The sequence below is a fragment of the Trachurus trachurus genome, assembly GCF_905171665.1.
Source record: "Trachurus trachurus genome assembly, chromosome: 4".
NCBI lineage: Eukaryota > Metazoa > Chordata > Actinopteri > Carangiformes > Carangidae > Trachurus > Trachurus trachurus.
This window is the reverse complement of record NC_139898.1, coordinates 24,875,013-24,896,504: the sequence shown is the minus strand read 5'-3', so window position 1 is coordinate 24,896,504 and position 21,492 is coordinate 24,875,013. Positions and strand designations below refer to the sequence as shown.

At 42.1% G+C, this 21,492-nt stretch overlaps 1 protein-coding gene across 9 annotated transcripts in view; it reads right to left on the bottom strand.

Moving 5' to 3' along the window:
- Positions 1–201: 201 nt before the first annotated feature.
- Positions 202–21,492, bottom strand: part of sgip1a (SH3GL interacting endocytic adaptor 1a) — a 57,631-nt gene continuing 36,340 nt past the window's right edge. For 3 of the 9 annotated variants that reach the window (XM_083970673.1, XM_083970675.1, XM_083970680.1), the window contains 14 exons: positions 20,664–20,746; positions 19,482–19,562; positions 18,740–18,814; positions 17,728–18,573; positions 16,735–16,856; positions 15,928–16,081; positions 11,409–11,468; positions 10,295–10,406; positions 9,083–9,238; positions 7,798–7,933; positions 6,878–7,080; positions 6,537–6,601; positions 5,118–5,282; positions 202–3,766 (listed from right to left, as the gene is read on the bottom strand). In XM_083970673.1, the coding sequence (XP_083826799.1) occupies positions 3,744–3,766; positions 5,118–5,282; positions 6,537–6,601; positions 6,878–7,080; positions 7,798–7,933; positions 9,083–9,238; positions 10,295–10,406; positions 11,409–11,468; positions 15,928–16,081; positions 16,735–16,856; positions 17,728–18,573; positions 18,740–18,814; positions 19,482–19,562; positions 20,664–20,746 (2,281 nt within the window). In that variant the 3' untranslated portion in view covers positions 202–3,743. Of the gene's footprint in view, positions 3,767–5,117; positions 5,283–6,536; positions 6,602–6,877; positions 7,081–7,797; positions 7,934–9,082; positions 9,239–10,294; positions 10,407–11,408; positions 11,469–15,927; positions 16,082–16,734; positions 16,857–17,727; positions 18,574–18,739; positions 18,815–19,481; positions 19,563–20,663; positions 20,750–21,492 lie in introns of all 9 variants that reach the window. The other 6 variants (XM_083970672.1, XM_083970674.1, XM_083970676.1 and 3 more) reach the window with 5 other exon arrangements.

Below are 21,492 nucleotides of genomic sequence, written 5' to 3'. Positions count from 1 at the left end.
TTGTCAAATAAATGTTCTTGCACAGGATTTATATTCTGTGAAGTATGACATCTTTTTGACATTACAGTCTCAAACACTGGGAAGTCGTTTTATAAAAATGGTGGACTGACTGGATGAGGCCTAATTATAGGAAGCTGCTACAAGGATAAATCACACAGAATTACACACAATACAATACAAAGAAAACTGCAAACATGTGAATCCATTTAGAACTTTTATTGGTTTTGGAAAGAAGCAAACTAAGTTTCTCAGTTCATCTTAGCGTTGTTATGTACTGTACAAACAGCTTGCACATGTGTTTGAGGTTAACGGTACAGAACCAAAAAGCATTCTGGCTTATAGCACACATAAACACACTCCCTGCTCTTTTCTCAACATTAATACAGGTAACTGACACTCAGCACAACATGTCATTACAGGAATATCTATCGCCACAGATGCCCCACCTTGAAATTCACCAGGTGGATGAAAATATGAGTTTTTATCCACTTTGTTATCAAGTAACCATGAGACTGAGTTTTGTTTTTTTCTTTCATGTTGAAAGGCCTGTAAGCTGTAGAGTAGTGGTCATTTAAAACACACACACATGTGAGGGTGTGTGTGTATGGTGGGCCTGTGTAGATAATGCTGTAGTGACTGTTGTACTGTTGCCTCAAGATTCACCCAGAAGGTAACATCTCTCTCTCAGGCACGTTGATTCCTCCAGTCGACTAGATGAAAGACTGACGTGACTGAAAGAAACCGTTACCACACTAATGTATTACCAGGAGCTAAATGGCACCAATCATCATCATTGCCTCACTGTGACAAAATGCAACCCCAGTGTTCTTCTCATACTGGGTCTGCACAGACAAAAACAAAAACAAAACATAAAACAAAACAAAATCTGGTCAAGAACAAGATTTTGATTTAAACTGCATGACCCAGATTTGATTTTTATCAGTGGCTGAATAACCACATATTTAAAATCTATCCCATCAAAAGACCTACTACATCATTGAATAGGACTACTGATGTGAGATGAATCTTGTCTCTTGTCTCTCCTACGCCCAGACTACGGCGCTTCTACGACAGCTCTGAAAGGACTATGATTGGTTGCATTTAGCAGAATGCCGACATAATACGGTACAGTACGGAGATCTTCAGCTACACTTCACGCACACGTTTTGTTCGTCATGTTGAGTGTCAGAGCATTCAGGAAGTTCAACATCATCAGCACAGTGTTATTTTTTCACATTAAACAATATAATATTTTTTCATTTTTATCCGTTTTAAAAATATTCAGCTTATTCTCCTTAACAGAGGACTGACTGACATAAAATACAAAAAAAGAAAGAAAAAAAAAAGAAAGAAGCATTTTGGTCGACTTAACCTCGCTCCACAACATCATTCAGCTCTTGTCATCTCACAGAGACCATTACGATTACACAAAATAAAGCCATGGATTCGAGCGGGCTGGATGACCGGGGATGTGCTCATGATATATAATCGGGGAGTTTAGGTACCACTGAGGTGAATGGGAACAGGTAGGAGGCAGGTGAGAAGCTTAACTGACGACACATGGTCAAAAGCTGAGGTGACAACTGCGTAGGTAGATGTGGGAACTGAGAATGTTTGTTTTTTTTATCACCATGAGGTTTGTATAATAAAAAGAAGAAAGACAAGCTGGTCCCAGTAAACAAATCCTGTTCCAGTAGTGGCAAAACTGTCACCAAACTTCCTCACTGTTGCTGAGAAAAACCTATTTGTTTTTGTCGTTGTCGTATAGTTGTTGTTATTGAAAGGAACGATTCAGCATTTTGGGAAACATGCCTTCACTTTCTTGTCGGGTGATTAGATGTGAAGATGACAACACAATTTCATGTCTGGGTGCTAAATATGAAGCTAAGCTGTGGATGATACAGTAGGACTGTCATTTTAGAGTTATCCAGATACAGGAGAAGCTAAGTTGTTGAGACAGTTTAGTCTAAATCAAGGTTAGAAATGTATCTAGTGCTGCCTCTAAAGCTCAAACATTGATGTTACATTGGCCAGAAAACTACAACAACACCATCTGAGTACATTTTAAACAATCAGGGTGTTATAAGTTAACAGCTTCCTCCTGTTTCCAGTCTTTATGCTTAGCTAAGCTAACCACTGTCTGGCTCCAGCTTCTTCTTTAGCATACAGACATGGGTGATATCCATCTTCTCATCCAACTCTCGTCAAGAACATTAAAAAAAAAGCACATTTCCCAAAATGTCAAAGTGATTCTTTACAGCGGGAAACCTTGCCCGTGGTATAGCTAACTCTACATTAACACTGCTTTCACAAAGCATAACACAGCATCCAGGAAGATATTCATCTTTTTTCTTTAAATTACCCCCACCCCCATATATAGCTCAAATCTTCTGTTGCACTTGAGTTAAAAAATTATATCTGAAATAAATTCAAAAATTATACCTTATACTGTACACAGGTTACCCAACTACACAGATAACAAAAAAGAAGAGAGAGAATTCAAATATTTATACCTTTAAGGGATCTGAGTTGTGTGATACCATTCAAATTCTATTCATATACAGACTCACATGTTTTATACAACAAATCATCATCATCAATAAATAAAAATAGAATGCTGTCATGTACTCTGGAGTCTAACACTGCTGTCCTGGGAACAACAGAAAGGCTATCTGACAATACAAGGAAAACACCAAACGCCCTTTAAGATATATATTATTATTTTAAAATGACACTTTGTACACTTCTTTTGTTCTGACGGGAAAAAACATATTTTTCTTATTTTGCAACCAGTACACCGATTTATCATTGCAGCTGCCTAACTTGCTAAAAACCTCTCCATGTGTGTTTATTCCAGAGAAATAAAACAACAGTTTGATTGACTGATCAGTGCATTTGTATTAAAAAGGATGTGATCCAAAGTCATGTGACCCTGTAGTACCAGTAGGCGATGCGTGACAAATTATTTTTTATTTCATTTTATCTCATGTATAGTTTTTGATCTTGTGTTTCATCCGATCGCTTATAAGCACCGGTGAGAAACACAGTCATTCATCTAATTGTTTGTGACAACATGTGTCAAACTGCATCTGTAAATGCGTTCAATTGCCGGACAAAGCCGCGCAAATGGCTGCCGTCAGGGCAAGTGAGTGAGGACAGCTGTCTCTGGCTTCGAGCCCAGATCCTAACAGAAGGATAATTAATGAAGCTGTGATGTATTAATGGAGGTGTTAAACTTGCAATGGGGTCCTGGGCCCTGCTTCACTTCTACTTACTTTAACTTTGGATGTGCCAGAGCTTGAGGTGCATGTCTGACCACAAAGATCTTAATAATCTGGACTGGGGACAGCGAACATCATCCCGGGTTACAATCTCACCAAAAACCCTTCCTGTCCACGTCTTCGGTCAGGCAGCTGCAGTGAAACTTTTAAAAACACCACCAAACATTGACCAGAGGAGGATGGAGACAGAGGCACAGACTTTAGAGGAGGGGGGAACCCAGGTGTCTAACTGCAGCAATACAGATGTTATGAAATGAATACAAATACAATAATTACATGACCTAAAACAGTTCCACGATGCTATATGCAAGTTATACAATACTGCTGGGTAGGCTGCAGACCTGTTGTGTGGGTTCGGAAAAGGTCCGCGGAGAGTCTGTCCGGTGTCGGTCTGTCCTCCGTCCTCTGTGTCGACCTCAGTCCACTGCTTTCGTTTTACTCAACAGTGCTCAGTAGCATGGGTTAGTTGTCGGCCAGGTATTTTCCTGCAACACAGCAGCGAAGTGTCTCAGTCTATTTTTGGTTCTTTAACAGATCTCCTGCAAGAGTTTGAGGCAAGAGAGACGCGAGACGCAGCTGCAGCAGTGACACACATCTGATGGAGGCTATTAAGGTACTTTAAAACCCTTAAAAACGGCTGATTGCTCCAATTTGCATCATAATGTACTCTGAAGATGCTTCTCATTACTCCACAAATCTCCTAACAATCATCATGTTTTTAGGTTTTCTTCAGTTTCAACGTAACCAAGTTATTATTGTCTGTACATGTGCCAACAAGAACTACTAAGGCTTTGGCTCAGTCTTAATGGTGCTAGATTATAGCATGTAACCAAATGGATTGAATATAGAAATACTGTAAACTCCAGAGACAGTTAATAGACTCAGTAGTGTCTCCTCTATTATTTGGTAGGACAGAGAGATATGAGACTTGGCTTCACAGGGCATGAGTAACAATAGAGTGAATGTCATGTCTCATCAGTTTTCATTATCTGCAATAATTATAGTTTAGTACTAAAACAACAGTTCATTTCATACAGTGGTTAACCACCACATCAGAAATAAAGATTCCCACCCTAATGAGTATCTATGGCCTTCTGTCACTGTTGTAGCCATTTAAAACATTTAAAACGCAATTCTTATTTGCTGCACATAACGTCAGTTATGTTTACATATTTTGACTGGAAATGTACTTTTGTAGAAACATTTTATCTACAATTTATAATTTTTTGCGTTATTGTACCGTCACATTATTTGGTCACGCGTCAGTGGGGGGTGGGCAGCCAGTCTGAACAGTGTCAGACAGGTGGAGACTGTGGTCGTAAAAAGTTTTTGACCATCACTGTTGTTTAAGGACTTTAAGTTACTCATTTCATTAATGTGATGGTATTTTCATTATTTTTGGAATGTATATTGAAAAAGTTAAGTCTTTGTTTTTCGACTGCTTTGGGAAATTAAACAGCTAAAAGAAGTACTACACAGTAGCACTTTGTCTTGGAGGTGCGTTCAAATACCACAGCCTGCATTGTCCACGGCATGGTGTGCCGCCACAGTAAGAAAGAACACATTATGCATTTACCGACAAATGAGCAATATAATATAATAAAATGATAAACAGGCTTTCAAGAACAAATCAATAAAAGAACTATCTATTTACAGATAGGTTGGTTCCAAAATTTGTGACTGATAAAAATGTGCCTCTTTCACTTGCATTAGTATTTTGCATTAAATGATACAAACATATCTAAATAATGTTTACACATCAGTGTAGGATTGATGTTCTGATAACATTTTGAGTTGGAAAATGCCGCCTCTTATTGAAACAGATGAAATACTGACCTGCGGCAAACCTCTTCTTGACCAGAGAGAAGCGGTATCCTGGCCCAGCCAGTTCAATGTCACAGCCTGACAGCGTGCTGCCCTCACTGGTGAACTGCACCGCCAGTGGAGCGGGTTTACTGGGACCCTCTGTTAGCTGGAATCGTGCTAACAATGATCCCACACCTGAGGGAATTTATAAAGACATCAGCAAAGTACAAGCAGAGATTTTAGGATGTTTCATAGACAGTGATGTGACGATGAGACTCAGTTTGAAAACTCAAATATAGATGCTTTTGGAAACTATTTTGAACCGACAGAAAAAAAAAAGATAGGTTGGTTCAAAGATGATAAATACAGGTTGCAGCGGTAGACGACAACAGATATTGCTATATTTAACGTCTGAATGCAAGAACAGACGGTTTCTGTACAAAAAGGCCTGTTCAATGTCAAAATGTTTACCTGCTACAGATGCCAAGCAATGAATAAGATTCATTTGAAAAGAAAATGACCATGACCAGAGGCTCACTTTTTCAGAAGAGGACATCAAATGATAAAAGATACAATACAATAAGATACCATTGCAAATCATCCACATCCAAAAGACAGGGTTAAACTGATCATGTTTGAAAGAAAATTAAATAAACTTGTTTACTGTCCTGGACATCAGGTAAAGCCCCGAGGGCTGACGGCCAAGCTCTAAGTGACACAGGCAGAGAAAAAACTACATCCTATGTTTGCAAAGTCAGGCGCACAATTAAAACTACTCTATTTACTTTGAGAACATTTTAGTATCTCACTGTTGGTTTTGTGATTTTCTGGGCGCTGGTTTATTTTGAGAGAATAAACAAACAACACAACTGCACGGACATGCCACACTGATATCAGCCAAAATAACTTTGCTTCCATGTGTAGACAGAAGGGGGCATAGTTGACTACTGTCTACAGCTCTGTCCTTTCCTGAGGGGCATCATGTGCCAGCTTCACTTTCTTCCTGTAACCTGCTTCGCTGCATCCATGTCTCCTGGTGCAGGTTCTAGTTCAGTTTTTATCCCTGCCCTGCTCTACATGTCTGCAGAAACGCTCTAACAACCCAAGGAAAAATCTGAACACGGTTGTACTTTATTCTCATCCAAACAATCTCTTTCAATCATCTTGCTTTTATCTGAGGTTGTCTATTACAGGTTATATACACTTTAAATTAACATGACATCATTTTTACGTTTCTGAAGTTGCATTTAAATACATGGAAAACTCTCGTAATTCTCTCAGGCTGAGCTGGCCGCACAAGGTTGAATTTTATCTGGGTCTGATGGATTATTGTTTGACTTTACAAATATTAAACTATAGGCAGGACTTGCTCTTCACTCAAGCCAAAAGGATTTTTAATAACCAGCCTGACAACACTGGTACATAATGATATAATCAGAGTGTACTCACCCCCGTTTTCGGATTTCTGTGAAATATCAGGAATCTTCCATAGGATTCTTTGCTGCTCTGCATTCCTGTCAGGATTAAAAGGTGGAGAAAACCATCAAAAACTGTTCCACATTTGAAACAAAGTGAAATATAACACATCAGTCCAAGTTTAGACACCGATCATCAAGCCCCGTGTAGATTCAACATCGCCAAGATTAAAGGCGAGCTATGATTTTAACTCCTCTTTACCAGCGTATGAGGATTCCCTGAAAACAACACAGCCCTATCCAGCAGCACATCAGCCTGTTTATTTTATTGCCTATTATATAATAACAAGTCTAGACAATGTCTAGAGACAGTACCATGCAGCTGGAGGTAAAACAGCCTGTAGTTTAGAAACGCCTCCGTCGACAGGGACGAGGAACTGGACGTTGTTGAGGGCCATCGCCGTCGTCATGGCCTCCCCGTTGTATTTGTAGTCTATCCTCAGGTCGGTGCTGGTGGGCTCACACCTCCAGCTCACTGCCAGATTCAGAGGGGTGGACTGGAGACCCTGAGCCGACACCTGCTCACAGACAGGGAGAGACGCAGACACAAATGTTTGCCGATTACAACAGCATAATGTTATGTTGGTTTCTACGGCTCATTTAAAGCAGAAGTGAGTGGTCCGGTCGTTTTCGCTAATGCTGCGTTCCAGGCAGGCTTTTGAAATCGTAAATTACAGCTTCAAGTCACAACTTACGACTTTGTAGCGTTTCAGGCAACCCACTCGTGTTTTTCCGACCTGTTTTACCGGTGAAAGTCACTATAACGGCCACTCGTAACTTCCGACCGGTGAACTCGTACCAGATCGAACTGGTACCACTTCACGGTCGGAAAAATACGAGTTTCCTTGAACGCACCATAACAGTCCTCGTCCCTACGTCGCCACATTCACGGCGTTCCTTGGCTGCACACACAGCCCTGCATGCCGTTCTCTCTCCTCATTGGATAAAAACTGTAGGATACGATAAATGTTTTCTCCTCGGCTCAGAGCAGAGCAGAGTGACTGAGAGACCCGTGTTTCAGTCTAAACACTCTATGTAAGTGATTGCTGTCGGAAGATATAACTATTTAAGACTTATATTAACACAAATATATCACTTACTTATGCTTTAAGCAGGTAATAGCTGAAATTGGTGTTTTGCAAAATCAGCTTTCCAGAGAAGCTGTGACTGCTGTGCATCTCGGATCATTTTTACCAGTATACAATTTATTATAATTTGAGGGGGCGGGGGTTTACCTGATACTTGAGCATGTCCACGTTGTAGTATGTCGCCTGGGGCTTCTGCTCTGAAACCTTCTTTAAGTGGGATATCAGGTTAGGCATGTTCACCCAGAAGTCCTTGGCATCAGCCTTGGCTTGTGTGGTGGTGTCACTGGCGGGAAAACAATGTGGAAGAGTACAGTCAAAATACAGACATCTCATTTGACTTTGGTGATTTTTGGTGCTTATTATTTGCAGCATCTCAGGGTCAAAAACAGTTTGACAGGTTTTTTTAATTTGTACAATGAGCCACTAGAGGTCAGGCTTTACACTCGTCTCATGACAGCTCTGTGGGGTTGAGGGAAAGCAACACTGGAATAACTTCAAAATTCAATTTGTTAAAAAAAAAATGGTAAGAGCAGTAATTACTCTTTTTGTCTATTTATATTTAATATATTTAACAGTTAAAACATTTACACAGAGAATGATGATAAATAAAAGCTGACCTCTGTTCAAGGCAGCTGGTCTGAAAACTGAGATGACTCCAAAATGAGTCAACATTCAGCCTGAGATCATCTCACTGATCTTTACTCATCATCACTTAACTCTTTCATATAGGACTGTGAATGTTTAATGAGCCATTCATCAGATGCTAAAAGATACCTGCTTACAGAGAGATGTAAATCCAGAGCTTTTTCATTCTAAATAGCTCCAAGACTATGAAATACTATTTTTTTTTATTCTCCACTTGATTATGTTTATTATCTATTTCCATCTGATTTATATGAGAAAAAAATTGTAAAGAAGCAAATTTTCACTGTGTAAGAAATTTGTTTTGTTAATCAAGTTTGCTCTGCTAATATTACATATGATAAAAGGTGGAAAACAGTTTCATTATGATAAGTACCATGAGTTGGAAACAAGAATATTTGAATGGGTGCGCAATTATAAATATTTACATTCAACAAACATAACAAGATGATGTGTTATGTAACATGATGCTGGTGCAAAGTCATTTTTGAATATATGAGGTTACATTAAATATATATAATTATAAGGCAAGTAAGTTAGAACATTTGATTTGAATTTAATGAGGTTTAGTTAAATTAGGACACTCATAAAAAAAATATGGGAACTTTCAAGTTAGACATTAGGCATTCAGAGTTGGACTATGTACGTTAGGAGGATGCAGTCTGCATCTGAAGTATTATCCCAAAAATAATCATTTCTCCACTGAGAAACTGCCTCAAGCAAAAAACTGTATTTCCTATTATTTTTTCCCCCTGAGAGTGAAGTGGTGAGTTCACCGCGGTGTCATTACCAGCAGAGGAGCTGGGGGTTAGGCAGCACATGCTCCAGCCGGCTGTAGTTGGTTATGCTGAAGGTTAGCACGGCGGGGGACGGGTTATTGGCAAAGTGCCGCGTGATTCCCGCTGGAAACGACAAAACCATCTCACCTATGATCTTCACAACACACCTGAGAGGAAGAGGAGGAGAAGAAGAACACGGTTAGAGGAAAACTGGAGAGGGAGGAAGAGAAAGGCAGTGCTTAAAGCTCAGCAACAGTACCGTACAGTATCTCATGAGAAGTCTGAATTTGTTTGTGTTGAACCTTGGACACAGCTTTTACCTGTTCAGTTTTAGTGATCATTACTGTAATCGCACAACATAAACAGCATTAGAAAGCACTCACATTATCAGACACCATGTGAAATCAATAATTTAAACCATAATTGTCTGACATGGACGCAGCAGTGTAAACAAACAATGTCGGCCTGACATTAAGCGACTCTAGAGAGCTGGAAAATTCACTCCCAAACGATTTGGCCATGTGCTGCACACTTAGTTGACAGTTTACCTATTAAGTACACTTAAACCCTAATGCAGCCGAGAGTCCTGGTAAATAACTCGTACAGTGTTGAAGGTGTCAGCGTTAGAGTGGGTGTTAAAGAGCTGTTGATTCAACTGTTTGAATGAGGGCGTCTGTGGTCACGTTGAACTGTATTGTGTTATATTAGCAGGTGTTTCTGTTATTCTTCACAGGTTAGACTAAACAACGACACCTCTTTTTATAATGCAGTACAGTTCAACAGCCCCGCAGCCAACAGATTATCACCTTTTATAGCAGGATGGCTGTATCAGAGTGCAATCGTTTCAGCTTGGTGTTCCTACTAACTGACCCGTGAAAGTCCATTAAAATGGAGAATAAAGAAGTTCATTCATACACAACCTGTCCTGTGAAGCCTCTGTAGAAAACCAATGATTTAATGATAATTTGAAACATGGTTATATCAAGTAACTGTTAAAAATGCCTCCTAAGGGAAATTACATTAATTCCATGGAAATGTTTATACATCTAAATAGGGGATTAAAGAACTAGGTGTTATCCTTCAAGTACTGCTGTAACTGAGTGAAGTCAAACTGTTCATACTATATCACAAAAGATAACTATACTATACATTATTCTCCTATAAAAACTATTAAGTAAGTGTGTGTCACAATCTGTATAAAAGTGAGATGTCCGTTAACCTACTTGTTGGGGTCGGCTCCTTTAAAGAAGGCGTTGACTGTCTCTGTGAAAGCAGCGGCCACCGGCAGCGTGTCCTGAGCCCCCATGGTGAGAGGACTGGGCCCCCTGGAGCAGCCTGGAGGCAACACAAACACAATCACACATACAACACACAACGTACACACATGCAGATAAGAAGACTGACACATTTTTTTTTTTTTTTTGTATATATATATAGCCAAAGTCAAGGACCGACCAAATCAACATAAAACTATTTTTCAGTCAAAGCCCAAAAGTTTCACATCAGTCTGATTAAAACAACATTAGCGAATAGATATTCTACATGTTCAGGACTCCTAACTCATCCTAACCAACAGTGTGTGGATGAAATGAGAAACAAAACATGATGTATAAACTGTTGGGATGAAATGAAATGAAACTTTTAAGTTATTTGAACTGACCACATTTGTGTTAGTGAGGTAGTATGAAAACAGCAGGTTAAGACACTCATTTCTCTCTGCTCTTTGACTGTGAAAATTATTTCTAATATCTCCCTTATTAGTTTATTACTTAAGTTGTGACACAGGGTTAGACACTGATGTCTGCTTTTAATTGAATAATCACATGTGGATGAGAAGAGGAAGACACAGAGAAAGACTGAGATATGTGTGCATGCTTATTCCAGACATGCTGTTAATGCTAAATTATTCAGACAAGATCAAAGAGGATCGGACGCCCGAAGATCAAACCGAAAACCACAAACAACCCAAAAAAAAAGGAAAGAAAGAAAGAAAGAAAGAAAAAGAAAGTAACAACAAAGACATTAGTAATGTACACGAAGAATGATCATTCTTCAGGGAATGAAAAGGCAGTCGGCGCTGACGAAACCAGAATGAATAATGTCAGGAAGAGGAGGTAGAGTCTGACAACACTACACTGTTATCCACACATGAGGGGGCTCAGCCAGGTGTTAGCATGGCGTGGGTTAGAGTGATGGAGGGACTGCAAAAGGAGGAAGAGGAGAAGGAAAAAGGGAGGAAAGAAGGGGCAGGGCAGGAGGGGCGGGGGGGGCGAAGCTTGCACAGATGAGCCTCTGAAGAGTGTGTGTGCACACTACCCTGGTGCAGAGTAAACTTACCTTCAAAGGTTAAATAAAACTTCCCTCTGTCAAACCAAACAAGGGATGGCTGGTCATTCTCTGTGTGGGGTTGAGGGGTGGAGGGAGTAGGGAGGGAGGGAGGGATGAGGAGAGAAGGACGAGGAGGAGGGTGGAAGGGAAGAGGGATGAAAGGGAGGAGAGTGGGTGAGGAGGGGAGGAGAGAAGGACAGTAGCGTGAGTCTCACATGGCAGGTCTATCACACGTCACAGTGAGGTGAAACGTGAAGGTGGAGGCCGGGGGGACAAAGAAGGGACAGAGGGCCGAGACACCGCCAGGACAGGACATGTGACAACATGGGTGATATACAGGATGTCTTTTTCTTTTCTTTTTTGTGCATGTTTGCGTGCGTGAGAAGAGGCAGGACTCAGGCTGGGTGGGGGCCAGGTGTGTGGTGCTGCATGTTGGCAGTGGTGCAGCTTTAATGTGCAGAGCAGCAGAGAGGAAGCTGAGGCCGTAGAGTCTGAGAGGAGACAGTCTGGTGAGCAGCCTTTAAATGTTTTCTCCAGGATGCAACATAAGAAAAGTGTAAATCTGCCGCAGCCGATCCTCCAGTTGGCACTACTTTATTTATCGGTGGCAGATTGTTCGGTTACGTGCATCTTTCTCAGGCTCTCCCTCAGTGCTGTGCTGTGTTTCCCTTCAGGCTCTTACTTCTCTGGTTAGGAAACAGATGCCTTGTATGAAGACACGCTGCAGGGGGCAGCCACGAGACCACAGAGAAGGGCAAACACAGGTCTGTGGTGCACCACAGAGATCCTGCGGCCTCATTTCAACACCTGGATCTTTCAAAGGACACAGACTACTGTGTGAAGTTGGAAACCTTCACATGCCCCGGAGGCCAGGCTGAAGTTATGCTGCCTCCTTAAATGACACAGTCTGGCTTATCTAGTGCACATTATCAGTAGAGTTGCATATATTGACAAATAACAAGAAAAGGTCAGCACAGAAATGCACAGATTTGCTTTCAGATCATTTGGAAACTGTGTATCCATTACTAAGTTTGTTTACCAGGAAGCTAGGGCAAGTTCAGTTTTATGGTATGTATTTATGCAAGAAAACGATTAATCAGCACTGCATGTAATTTCTGAAAAAGCAACATTGGTATCAGAATAAATAATTCAGTATTGTTCGGAAATACGCCAGTGGGAAACTCAGGGAAGTTCCCTGTTCGGGATAGACAGCTGTGTTAAAAAAAAAAGTGGCTGGTGATGCACCCCACTTGGTTGCAATTGCCCCAGTTGGACATAACCAGGAGAACTCCTGTTGCATAGTATGTCACTCTCCATCTCCCCTGTATTTCTAATCTTCTTCTCAAATACCGTTTATCCATATACGTTTCAGCAGAACCCTGCAAGTAACAACAAACTGCTTACATGAATTAACAGTGTATTCCTGTAAAATCTAATAAATAATTTGAAATATTTTTTTGTGAGCTTGTAAGTCGGTAGTTATTGCCTGGATCAACAGTAAACAACTGACAACCAAACACCAAACAGCAACAGTGGGTTCAGCTGATTCATGTGATGAGAAAGAAGCCAAAACATATTTCTACACATGATCCTACTTATTTTTTTCTGACAATTGATTTTCTTCTAAAATGATAACTGTTCAAAATCTGTGATGAGAGATGATGCAGAGAGGAAGACTACAGGGTACTGCTGAAGGGATGTAACGGTTGTGTCAACTAAAGGCAACATTTTCTCAGCTACGTTTCGTGGAGGCTTTCATGAAAAGGAGTTTTCCAGCTGATCGTGTTGTCTCTGGTCAAGGATATCAGACTTGGTGGTGTTTAGATGTTGAGCTGGGACACAGCACCAGTTGGACCAGAAGATGCTAAACCAGAGAGGGTGTCTATCTGTCTGTCTGCAGCAACAACAGGACACCTGCCGTGTCAAATACGTTGTTTTAATGTCTGCCTGATCATTTGTGAGGTCGCATCAGTTAAGGTGTGTGGTGCGAGTGAGTGTCCAGTGATGAATCAATGAGAACAATAATAAAGCTTCACGAAGAGAACAAAAGGGCAGGTGTTTGGATGGGGACGGCACGGGGGGACTGGGGTCGTGTTTTTCTTTGGCTGCAGAGTGCGTGAGTGACAAGTGTGAAAGGTGGGCGTCAGGGGTCGAGCACGGGAGTAAACGGGAGGCTTTTACGGCCGGTGGAGATCGGTTGAACTTGAGGCTGTGTCGTGCTACTCCAGCGGCACAGCGGAGGGTGGCATGAATACCAAACAGCTGCTGCCTGCCTAATTCAGCCTAATTCTCATGCCAGACTTCAAACGACTCTGTAAGCAGCAGCTCTGATCTGACAGTATGCGTGAGAGTTTGTGTTGGGAGTGTGTGTGTGTGCGTGCGTGTGAGCGAGCGAGCGAGAGAGAGAGAACGACAGACAACATGGATCTCAAGGGCCCACAGATAAGGAGCTCCTCAGACACGCTCATTGAACACACAGCACACACAAACACTCAAACACACTCTTGTGGCGCAGACTCAGAGTGAAGGTATCTGACTGGGAGTGACTGCACCGCAACGCACACACAATAATGTGTGTCATCAAGAGAGGAGACGGGAGGTTGCCATGGCGACATGGCAAGACAGCCACTGGTGCACAGTCATAAAAACAGAGAGAAAAGTCTCACGAGTGGGCAGATGGGCAAAAGGGAAGACACTTTAAAACTTTTTTTAGAGGAAAAATATTATGCAATAGATGGAGCTTTTTGTGTCACCACAGCTTTCATTTTTTTGGCAGATTTTGTATGAGGCTAACAAGTGTAGTGGGAATGAATAAGATGCAATAGAAGAGAGAGAAAGAGTGAAAGGCTATCATATCTATTAAATGCTTGGGAAATGTGTGGGAAGTTGAGTTGTAAAGAGCAAAACAATGAGAAATGACGATATCACTGAAAAATGCTGCCACTTTAAAAAGAAAAAAAAATGAAGGTGTGGTATATCCCTATAACTTCCAGCAAAACCTGAACAGACTAGTCAAATAGGCAGGTGTTAGGGCAATGACGCAGATGTCTTTTTGTACTTTTTGTATTTAAAAAAAAGACTGGTATCATGATTAAAAAAACAAGTCTTGTTCTCATTGTCCTAACACCGACGCACTTTGACTGACATCAATCGAGAAAAGCACAAACACTCAACGATGGCCTTTACCCTTCCATGTCAAGTGCACTCTGGGTAAAGAGCATCCGATGGACTGAAACTGACAAAGGAACACATTCTCCAAACCCCCTTTCCCCAACCCGTTCCCCCTTCCCACTTTCTGAGGGGATCTGTACTATACCTGCAAATGAATCAAAGTGTCTCTCAAAGGTGGGCAGTTTGTCTACATAAGCATCGTCTTCTGACAAGCCAAAGGACAAATAAAGAGACAAACAAACGGCAAAACAAAAACAGAAAAAAAAAAATCAAAACAATGAAAAATCAGAAAAGCATTGTTGTGCACACAAAACAAAAGTGAATCAACCGAAAATATGACTGAATAAAATAAATATGATGGAAAAAATATCAAAATCAAAGAGCAATGAAAGTGGGAAAGTTTCTAATTAAAAAAATCATCAGCTTTCTGCTCTATAAACAAAGCCACAATACATAAATTATGTATGAATTATAGGCTGTAATAGAGATTTCAGTAAAATCACCATTCAGATATAATTTCTCATGTTGCAGTCTGGATCTAGAGAAGCTATTTGTCTTATTTGTCCCTGCAATCTGTTTAAAAAAGCAACCTCCAACAACCTGGGACTATATTTTGGTTTTATGTAACTGCTGCTGCCTCCAGTGTGTATTTTTTAATCTATGACTCAGCCATGTTACAGTCGACTGAGATCCGTTATTATCAACTCACAGCTCCGTACTGTGTGGCCCTTCCACCGCTGACTTCTCTAAAGTTAGATGGCAGAGTATAAACTGTTGTGTCATTAATTCATTAAGGGCAGGTTTACCGGGGACGTTCGCACATTAAAATTAACACCCGGCTTCATATTCTCACCTCCTACTGTGTGCGTGAATCCGAATTAGTGCGGTAACCGAAACCAGACACAATATTTATGCACAGTTTAATAACTGACTGTATAAAATAAGATCTTAAGGAGTAATTAGTTCCTATTCTTAATGAGTAGAAATCAGTATACAAAATAACTGTAGTCATTTTTACATATTTGTTTGGTAGCATTTTACATGAACTGGCTTTAATCATCTATGATAATTAGAAAAGTGAGCGTGCCGCTGAATTATTAATATTCATCATTCAGTGGATCGTCATTGCTGAGAAACTGTCAGCAATTCCAGAAAAAAAAAAAAAAAAAAAAGATGAATAAATAAATACAAACTGAATGACTCATTCCAAACAGACTCTGAGCACAAGGAAGGACGGGGCCGGTGCATAAAATCAATAACAAACTTTTAATATCAGTCATGAACAGTTAAGTTCAGCTGCCTCTGTGACCACAGACGACAGGCTGCACAGCTCAGTGACGACTGATGGGGCACACACCTGTCACAGACACGGAGAGCTCTTTGCCGACAGTGGGAGTGGTGGCGGCACTCATCGAGTTGGTGGAGGAGATGGAGGAGGTGCTCTCAGCCCGGGCTAACGGGGCGATGGGAGGGGGGCTGGCCGAGTGGATCGGTGGGCTGAATGGCCGATTCTGAAAAGATGAAAGGGAGAAATGTTGAGTGATGAGCTAAAAAAAAATCGTTTGGAATAATCAGTTTAAACACAGACTGTGTCAAAGGGATAGTTCAACATTTTGGCAAATTGGCCTATTGCCATATTTCCTCTAGTCTTAGGGGTAGGTTCATTACCTTTAATTGTCGGTGCAAGCTGTTTTTAGATCAGCGGGGCAGAGACGCAAGCTGCAACTCGAGTCTAACGGTACTTTCGCCTTTCCCTCATCAAACTCATCAAATACACAACCCAACAACTCGAAGACGCTCTCGTTTACAAGTTGTGACCATTCACCACACTATGAAATAATTATGCAAGTACCATTCGTCTCCGTTGCGTTAGCTGAGCAGCTCGCGTCTCTGTCCTGCGGATCCAAAAACAGCTTGCACCAACAATTAAGGTAATTAAGGTACGGCTATAGGGATTATGGCAATAGGCCAATTTGCCAAAATGTTGAACTATCCCTTTAAACTTGTTTGATGGGACCACTGTTATAAAAGTTTATTTCAACATAAGCCAGCTACTGTACAACATGACAGACAATCAATGACTGAACACCCACATTAGTGTAAGAAAAGTCATCAGAGTGACAGCAACACAAGAGAATAGCAACACAACAATTTCAAATCTTACCACATCTCCTACACTGGGTTTCCCAGGAGGAAGTTTGGGCCTTGAAGGGGGGCGAGGTGGAGGAGGTGGTGGGGTAGGGTTGACTGACGAAGGGGTGGAAGGTCTCACTGGAGAGGAGGAACCTGCAGAGAAGAACAGAGGGACATCGAGCCTCAATGAAACCAGTCCACCTCAGTCTGGAGGACCACGACAGGGATGACACAGAACAGACTGAAGACTGGATACACATTGATTATTTTTACTTTTTACTCAATTTCAGTGCAGTGTTTTATTTTCACTAAAACAGACTCAAATTACTGCCTGTCATTTCCCATCATGGATACTTCTATAAAGGATTATTTTGGTGGCCTTCCCCTCCGTATCTGTCACGGCTGACTATTGACGACTCTACTTCTTTCTGCTAAACCCCAAGTCTGCGCTCAGCTTTAAGTCAAACACTTTGTTTGGTGAACTACTAACCTAGTAAATCATACATTTATAAGTATTACTTATTCATTGAATCGTTTTCTTTCTTGTGTTTATTTCATGTTTTAGTCCTTGCTTGGCTCATTACAATTTAAATAGTTTCCCACATCATGGGCAGTTCAAATAAGACCTTAAAGTGATTCTGACAGGAGAAAAACTCCCTCTGAATCTGCAATAAAAAATGAAAATGTTCAACCCATGTCAAGTCTGACCTTTAACTATGTGTCAGTCAGAACAAAAAAACTCTGTTAGCGTAACACAGTCCTGCAGCAGAATGGTATTGCTCATCCAACCAGGGCAAAACCTGACCTCTTTTCTGGGGAATAAAAATTGCAGAATCACGGCTCAGCTTGTGCAAGTTTATTAGAGAGATGGTGCAATCAGCTGAAAGAAAATGAACTGACCTTGTTCATGTGGATGCTATTGATATAACTTGTTATCTAACCGATATAATCACCAGATAAAAATGTGTCTCTTCTTTGTGTGACTGTGCCAATCAGTCAGTGTCCTCCATCACAGTCAACTCACCGCTGTTTGTGCCACCAGCTCCAGATGTGGGCCCTGGTGACGACACTACTGCCCGGTATGTGGGGGGAGGGGGTGGGGGAGGCGTACTCCGACTCCCCTGGCTGGCATCTTTGGGCGAGCTGACGGTTTCGCCTACATCCTCTTTGGGTTGGGTGGCGGCGTCTGTGTTCTTGGGCTGCTCCTCTTGAGACAGGACGAGCGGCGGCGGTGGGACGGAGTGTCCTGTTGTAGGCTCCTCGGAGGGGGGAGTCACTGCTGGAGGGGTGCTAGCTTTAGGAACGGGAGCTGGCGGGATGCCGACAGGTGAGTCGGCAGGAGGGGGAGAGGAAGCCGGGGGAGATGCGAGCTCCTTTGGTGGCGCGGGGGGTGGAGAGGAGGCGAGTGTGGGAGGATTTCGCTCCTCTGGTGTGGGAGGATTTGAAGGGGCGGCAGGTGTGGCAGCAGATTCCTCTAAGGGAGGCGGGGAGGTTGGTAGTGGGGGAACGGGGTCGTGTTTCGGGGGAGTGGAGGCAGGGAGAGGTGGTGCGGGGTCCTCTGGGGGAGGCGGTGATGTAGGTAAAGGAGGGGCAGGGGATTCAGGCGGGGGCGGGGAGGCTGGTAACGGAGGTGCTGGTTCCTCTGGAGGAGGCGGGGAGGAGGGGAGTGGAGGTGCAGGGTCCTTTGGTAGAGGCGGCCGGTTAGAGGCTTCTTCACTGAAGCAGACCCACATGTCGTTCGTTTCCTCGCCAGCAGGGGGAGCCGCCTCCGGTCCAAAAATGTTGTCCAAGTCCGCTATGGAGGGCTTCCTGCCGTCGGCTTCTGTTGACGCTTCTGAAACACAGATAGCCGGCGACCAATCAGAGGCCTCTATTTGTTTACACAGAGAGATAAAACATGGCAGACAGACAGATGAGTAAACAGACAGAGAAAGTCAAAGACAGAGAGTTGCAGATAAAGCGGCTGCTGAGATTAAATGTAAAAAAAAGTTGGAGAACTACAGCAGGAGACAGAAACAGATAAGAAGATTTCTTACTGTCGGCATCTGGAGAGGGGGGGCCACTTGTTGGGGGAGTTGTTGGGACATTCTTGGGTGGGAGTGGAGGTGGAGCTGCAACGACATAAGCACAAAAATAAATAGTCTTGTCAGTTTTAACAGGTGCCTCCTGGATCAGTGCCTTATAATGATCAGCGATTGTTTATTTGGCACTTGTGTGTATAAAGGGAACGGTCACTTATGTCACTGGGGGAATTTTCTTTACATAACGGTGGGGCTGCATACAAGGCTGACTTTGACAAAAAATAAAAAGAGGATTTATAGATTGATTTTAAACGGCACAGATCATCTTTTAACAAAAGCTGAACGTTTCAAACATGACAGTGTTATTTCCACCTGCCAAACACAACCACGAAAACTTTATCCCACAAACCATCCACCATGCAACACAGAATATTTAGTCACCACCACCATGCCCAAATGCAAAGGAGGGGGGGGGAGGGGTTTGGTGCAGTATGGGACCCAGGCACCGAATGCCTCCCATTTAATAAACTACAACCAACACCGCATCATTTTGGTTGTGAAATGGCTTATGAAATGAAATAGATTACAGCTGGCTGTTTATATAGAGAGAGGGTGAGTGTTATTGCCCGGCTGCATCAGACCGCAGCTCTGGACGATGAGGGGGTTCATGAGGTGAGCAGATGGGTCTGTGCAGTCATTCCAGGGAGAAGAGGAAGTAGTTAGTGCGGCACAAGATGCAGGGCTTTACAAAACTTACTTCCTGTTGGGAAGGACCTCGTCAAAGGGGATTCTGGCTCCGACAGAGGAGCACCCCACGCATCGGTCTCAGACAGAACCGCTAAGTTCAGGAGGGGACAGAACAGGCCGAGTCAGGGGCATTAGCACCAAAACACTTAATTTTTTCTCACTGTTTAGGGCTCGAAAGAGCAAAAGGTTTGAGATTGAGAAGAGCAAAGATCAATATGTCAATAAACGCCTTTAGGCAGCAAAAGAATGGCTTCCAGTTTTAGTGGCAAACTACAGAATGTGCTGTAACATTGAGACAACTCATTACTTTTGTCTTGCCAAGACTAATGTCAGTGCTAATGGGGCAGTGTACGACAGGATTAGACTCAAGACGGGAACAACTGAAGATGTGGTTGCAGCCTAGTCCATTCAAACTGATTGTGAGTACTTTAATGAGGGCAGAGTTTTTAGCAAGACTATTGATTTAGACGTTATTAGTTTAGCTAGACAGTCCTAATGAACTTCATGAATCAAATTATTTTATTAGTATCACACAGTTCTACTCCTTTCTTACTTGACATGCTTCTTATATTGTGTGAAGATAGTCCTATAATATGAGAGACAGTAAAACATAAACAGTTGGCAGATGCAGAGTGGCTCTATTGGTCTGAATGAATGAATATATAAAGGAAATTTGTGTCGAGCTGATGTTAGTTATGCCTGGCATGGCAGTTACGTAACAGTTAAGAGCTCTCCTACAGCCTGCATCACCAAATCCTACTGGGCTGGATGAGAGAGCGGGATGCAACAGAATCTGCATATTAACAAGCTGCAGTGTGCACATGAGCATGAGCTCTGAGTAACAATTTCAACTTTGACCTCAGCTGAACAGTGAGACTGAGGGAAGAACAGTGATGCTAGAGAAACAGGTGAGACAGAGGGATACAGAGAGAAGGAGAGACAGAGAGAGAGAGAGAGAGAGAGAGAGATCTGCTATGACAGCCAAGCAGGGCTTAGCTGGCAGCCTTAGAGAGACAATACGTGTGTTTTCACAAAGCCTTTCTTATTGTGTTGTTTACACATTTAGACAAAACCAATGCTGGAAAAACCCGTCTGCAAAACTTATTCTAATAACCGATACAGACAGAGACACATACACACAATGTGACAAAGACACAAACACAAACTGACAAAGACACAGGAGGATTGCTACCTTCAGTTTTCTGTTCTCCAAAGGCTGTTTCTAAAGGAGGCCCAAATAAGGCTGTGGTGTCTTCGGGGAAGGGTGTTTGTTGACTGCTGCGACAGAGAAAGGACAGAAGATGTTTTTACAGCAGGTCACAATAGGGAACAGTTGCAGAGCACATACAGTACCGTCTCATTTCTGTTCACCTAGTGGCAGGTCACCAAAGACTACTTTCCTACAATTTATATCACAATTACAGTACAATCAAACTCTCAGTGGTTATTAAGATATGTGAAATGCTAAGGACCCTGTGTTGCATTCAATCACAGTGATGTAAAGGGATATAATGGAGGTTACATGGATACGAGTTACAAAAGGATATATAGAAAATGATCTGTACCATAGCTCTGTACCACACTCTCAATCAAACTTCAAAAAACAATATGATATGACTTAAAGGTAGGGTTGGGGATCTTGTTCTGTGGCATTTTTTACACAATTGCTTGAGGAAAGTAAGGGAAGGGAAAGTACCGCCGCGTGTAGCGAGGCTTCACCTTGATGTGACCTTGACGCTCTGGAGGCGTAGCTTCAGAGAGAAGTCTGAGGAAAGGGGCTTGGACTTTTGACTGGTGTATTTTCAAAATGTGGCCTGCTAGAACCGTTTTTCCAGGATTTCCAACCCTACCTTTAAGGCCCACTTGTCTTTAGGAACAGTCATGATAATTTATCGTAAATTCGAGCAAAAAAAAATCTGAGATTTAGTTCCTGTGGCACAAAGCACTTCATAGTCTTGTTAAATGGAGAGACACTCTCACCATCAAGAGTCCCTGCAGCAACACTATTTCAGTATCTGCCT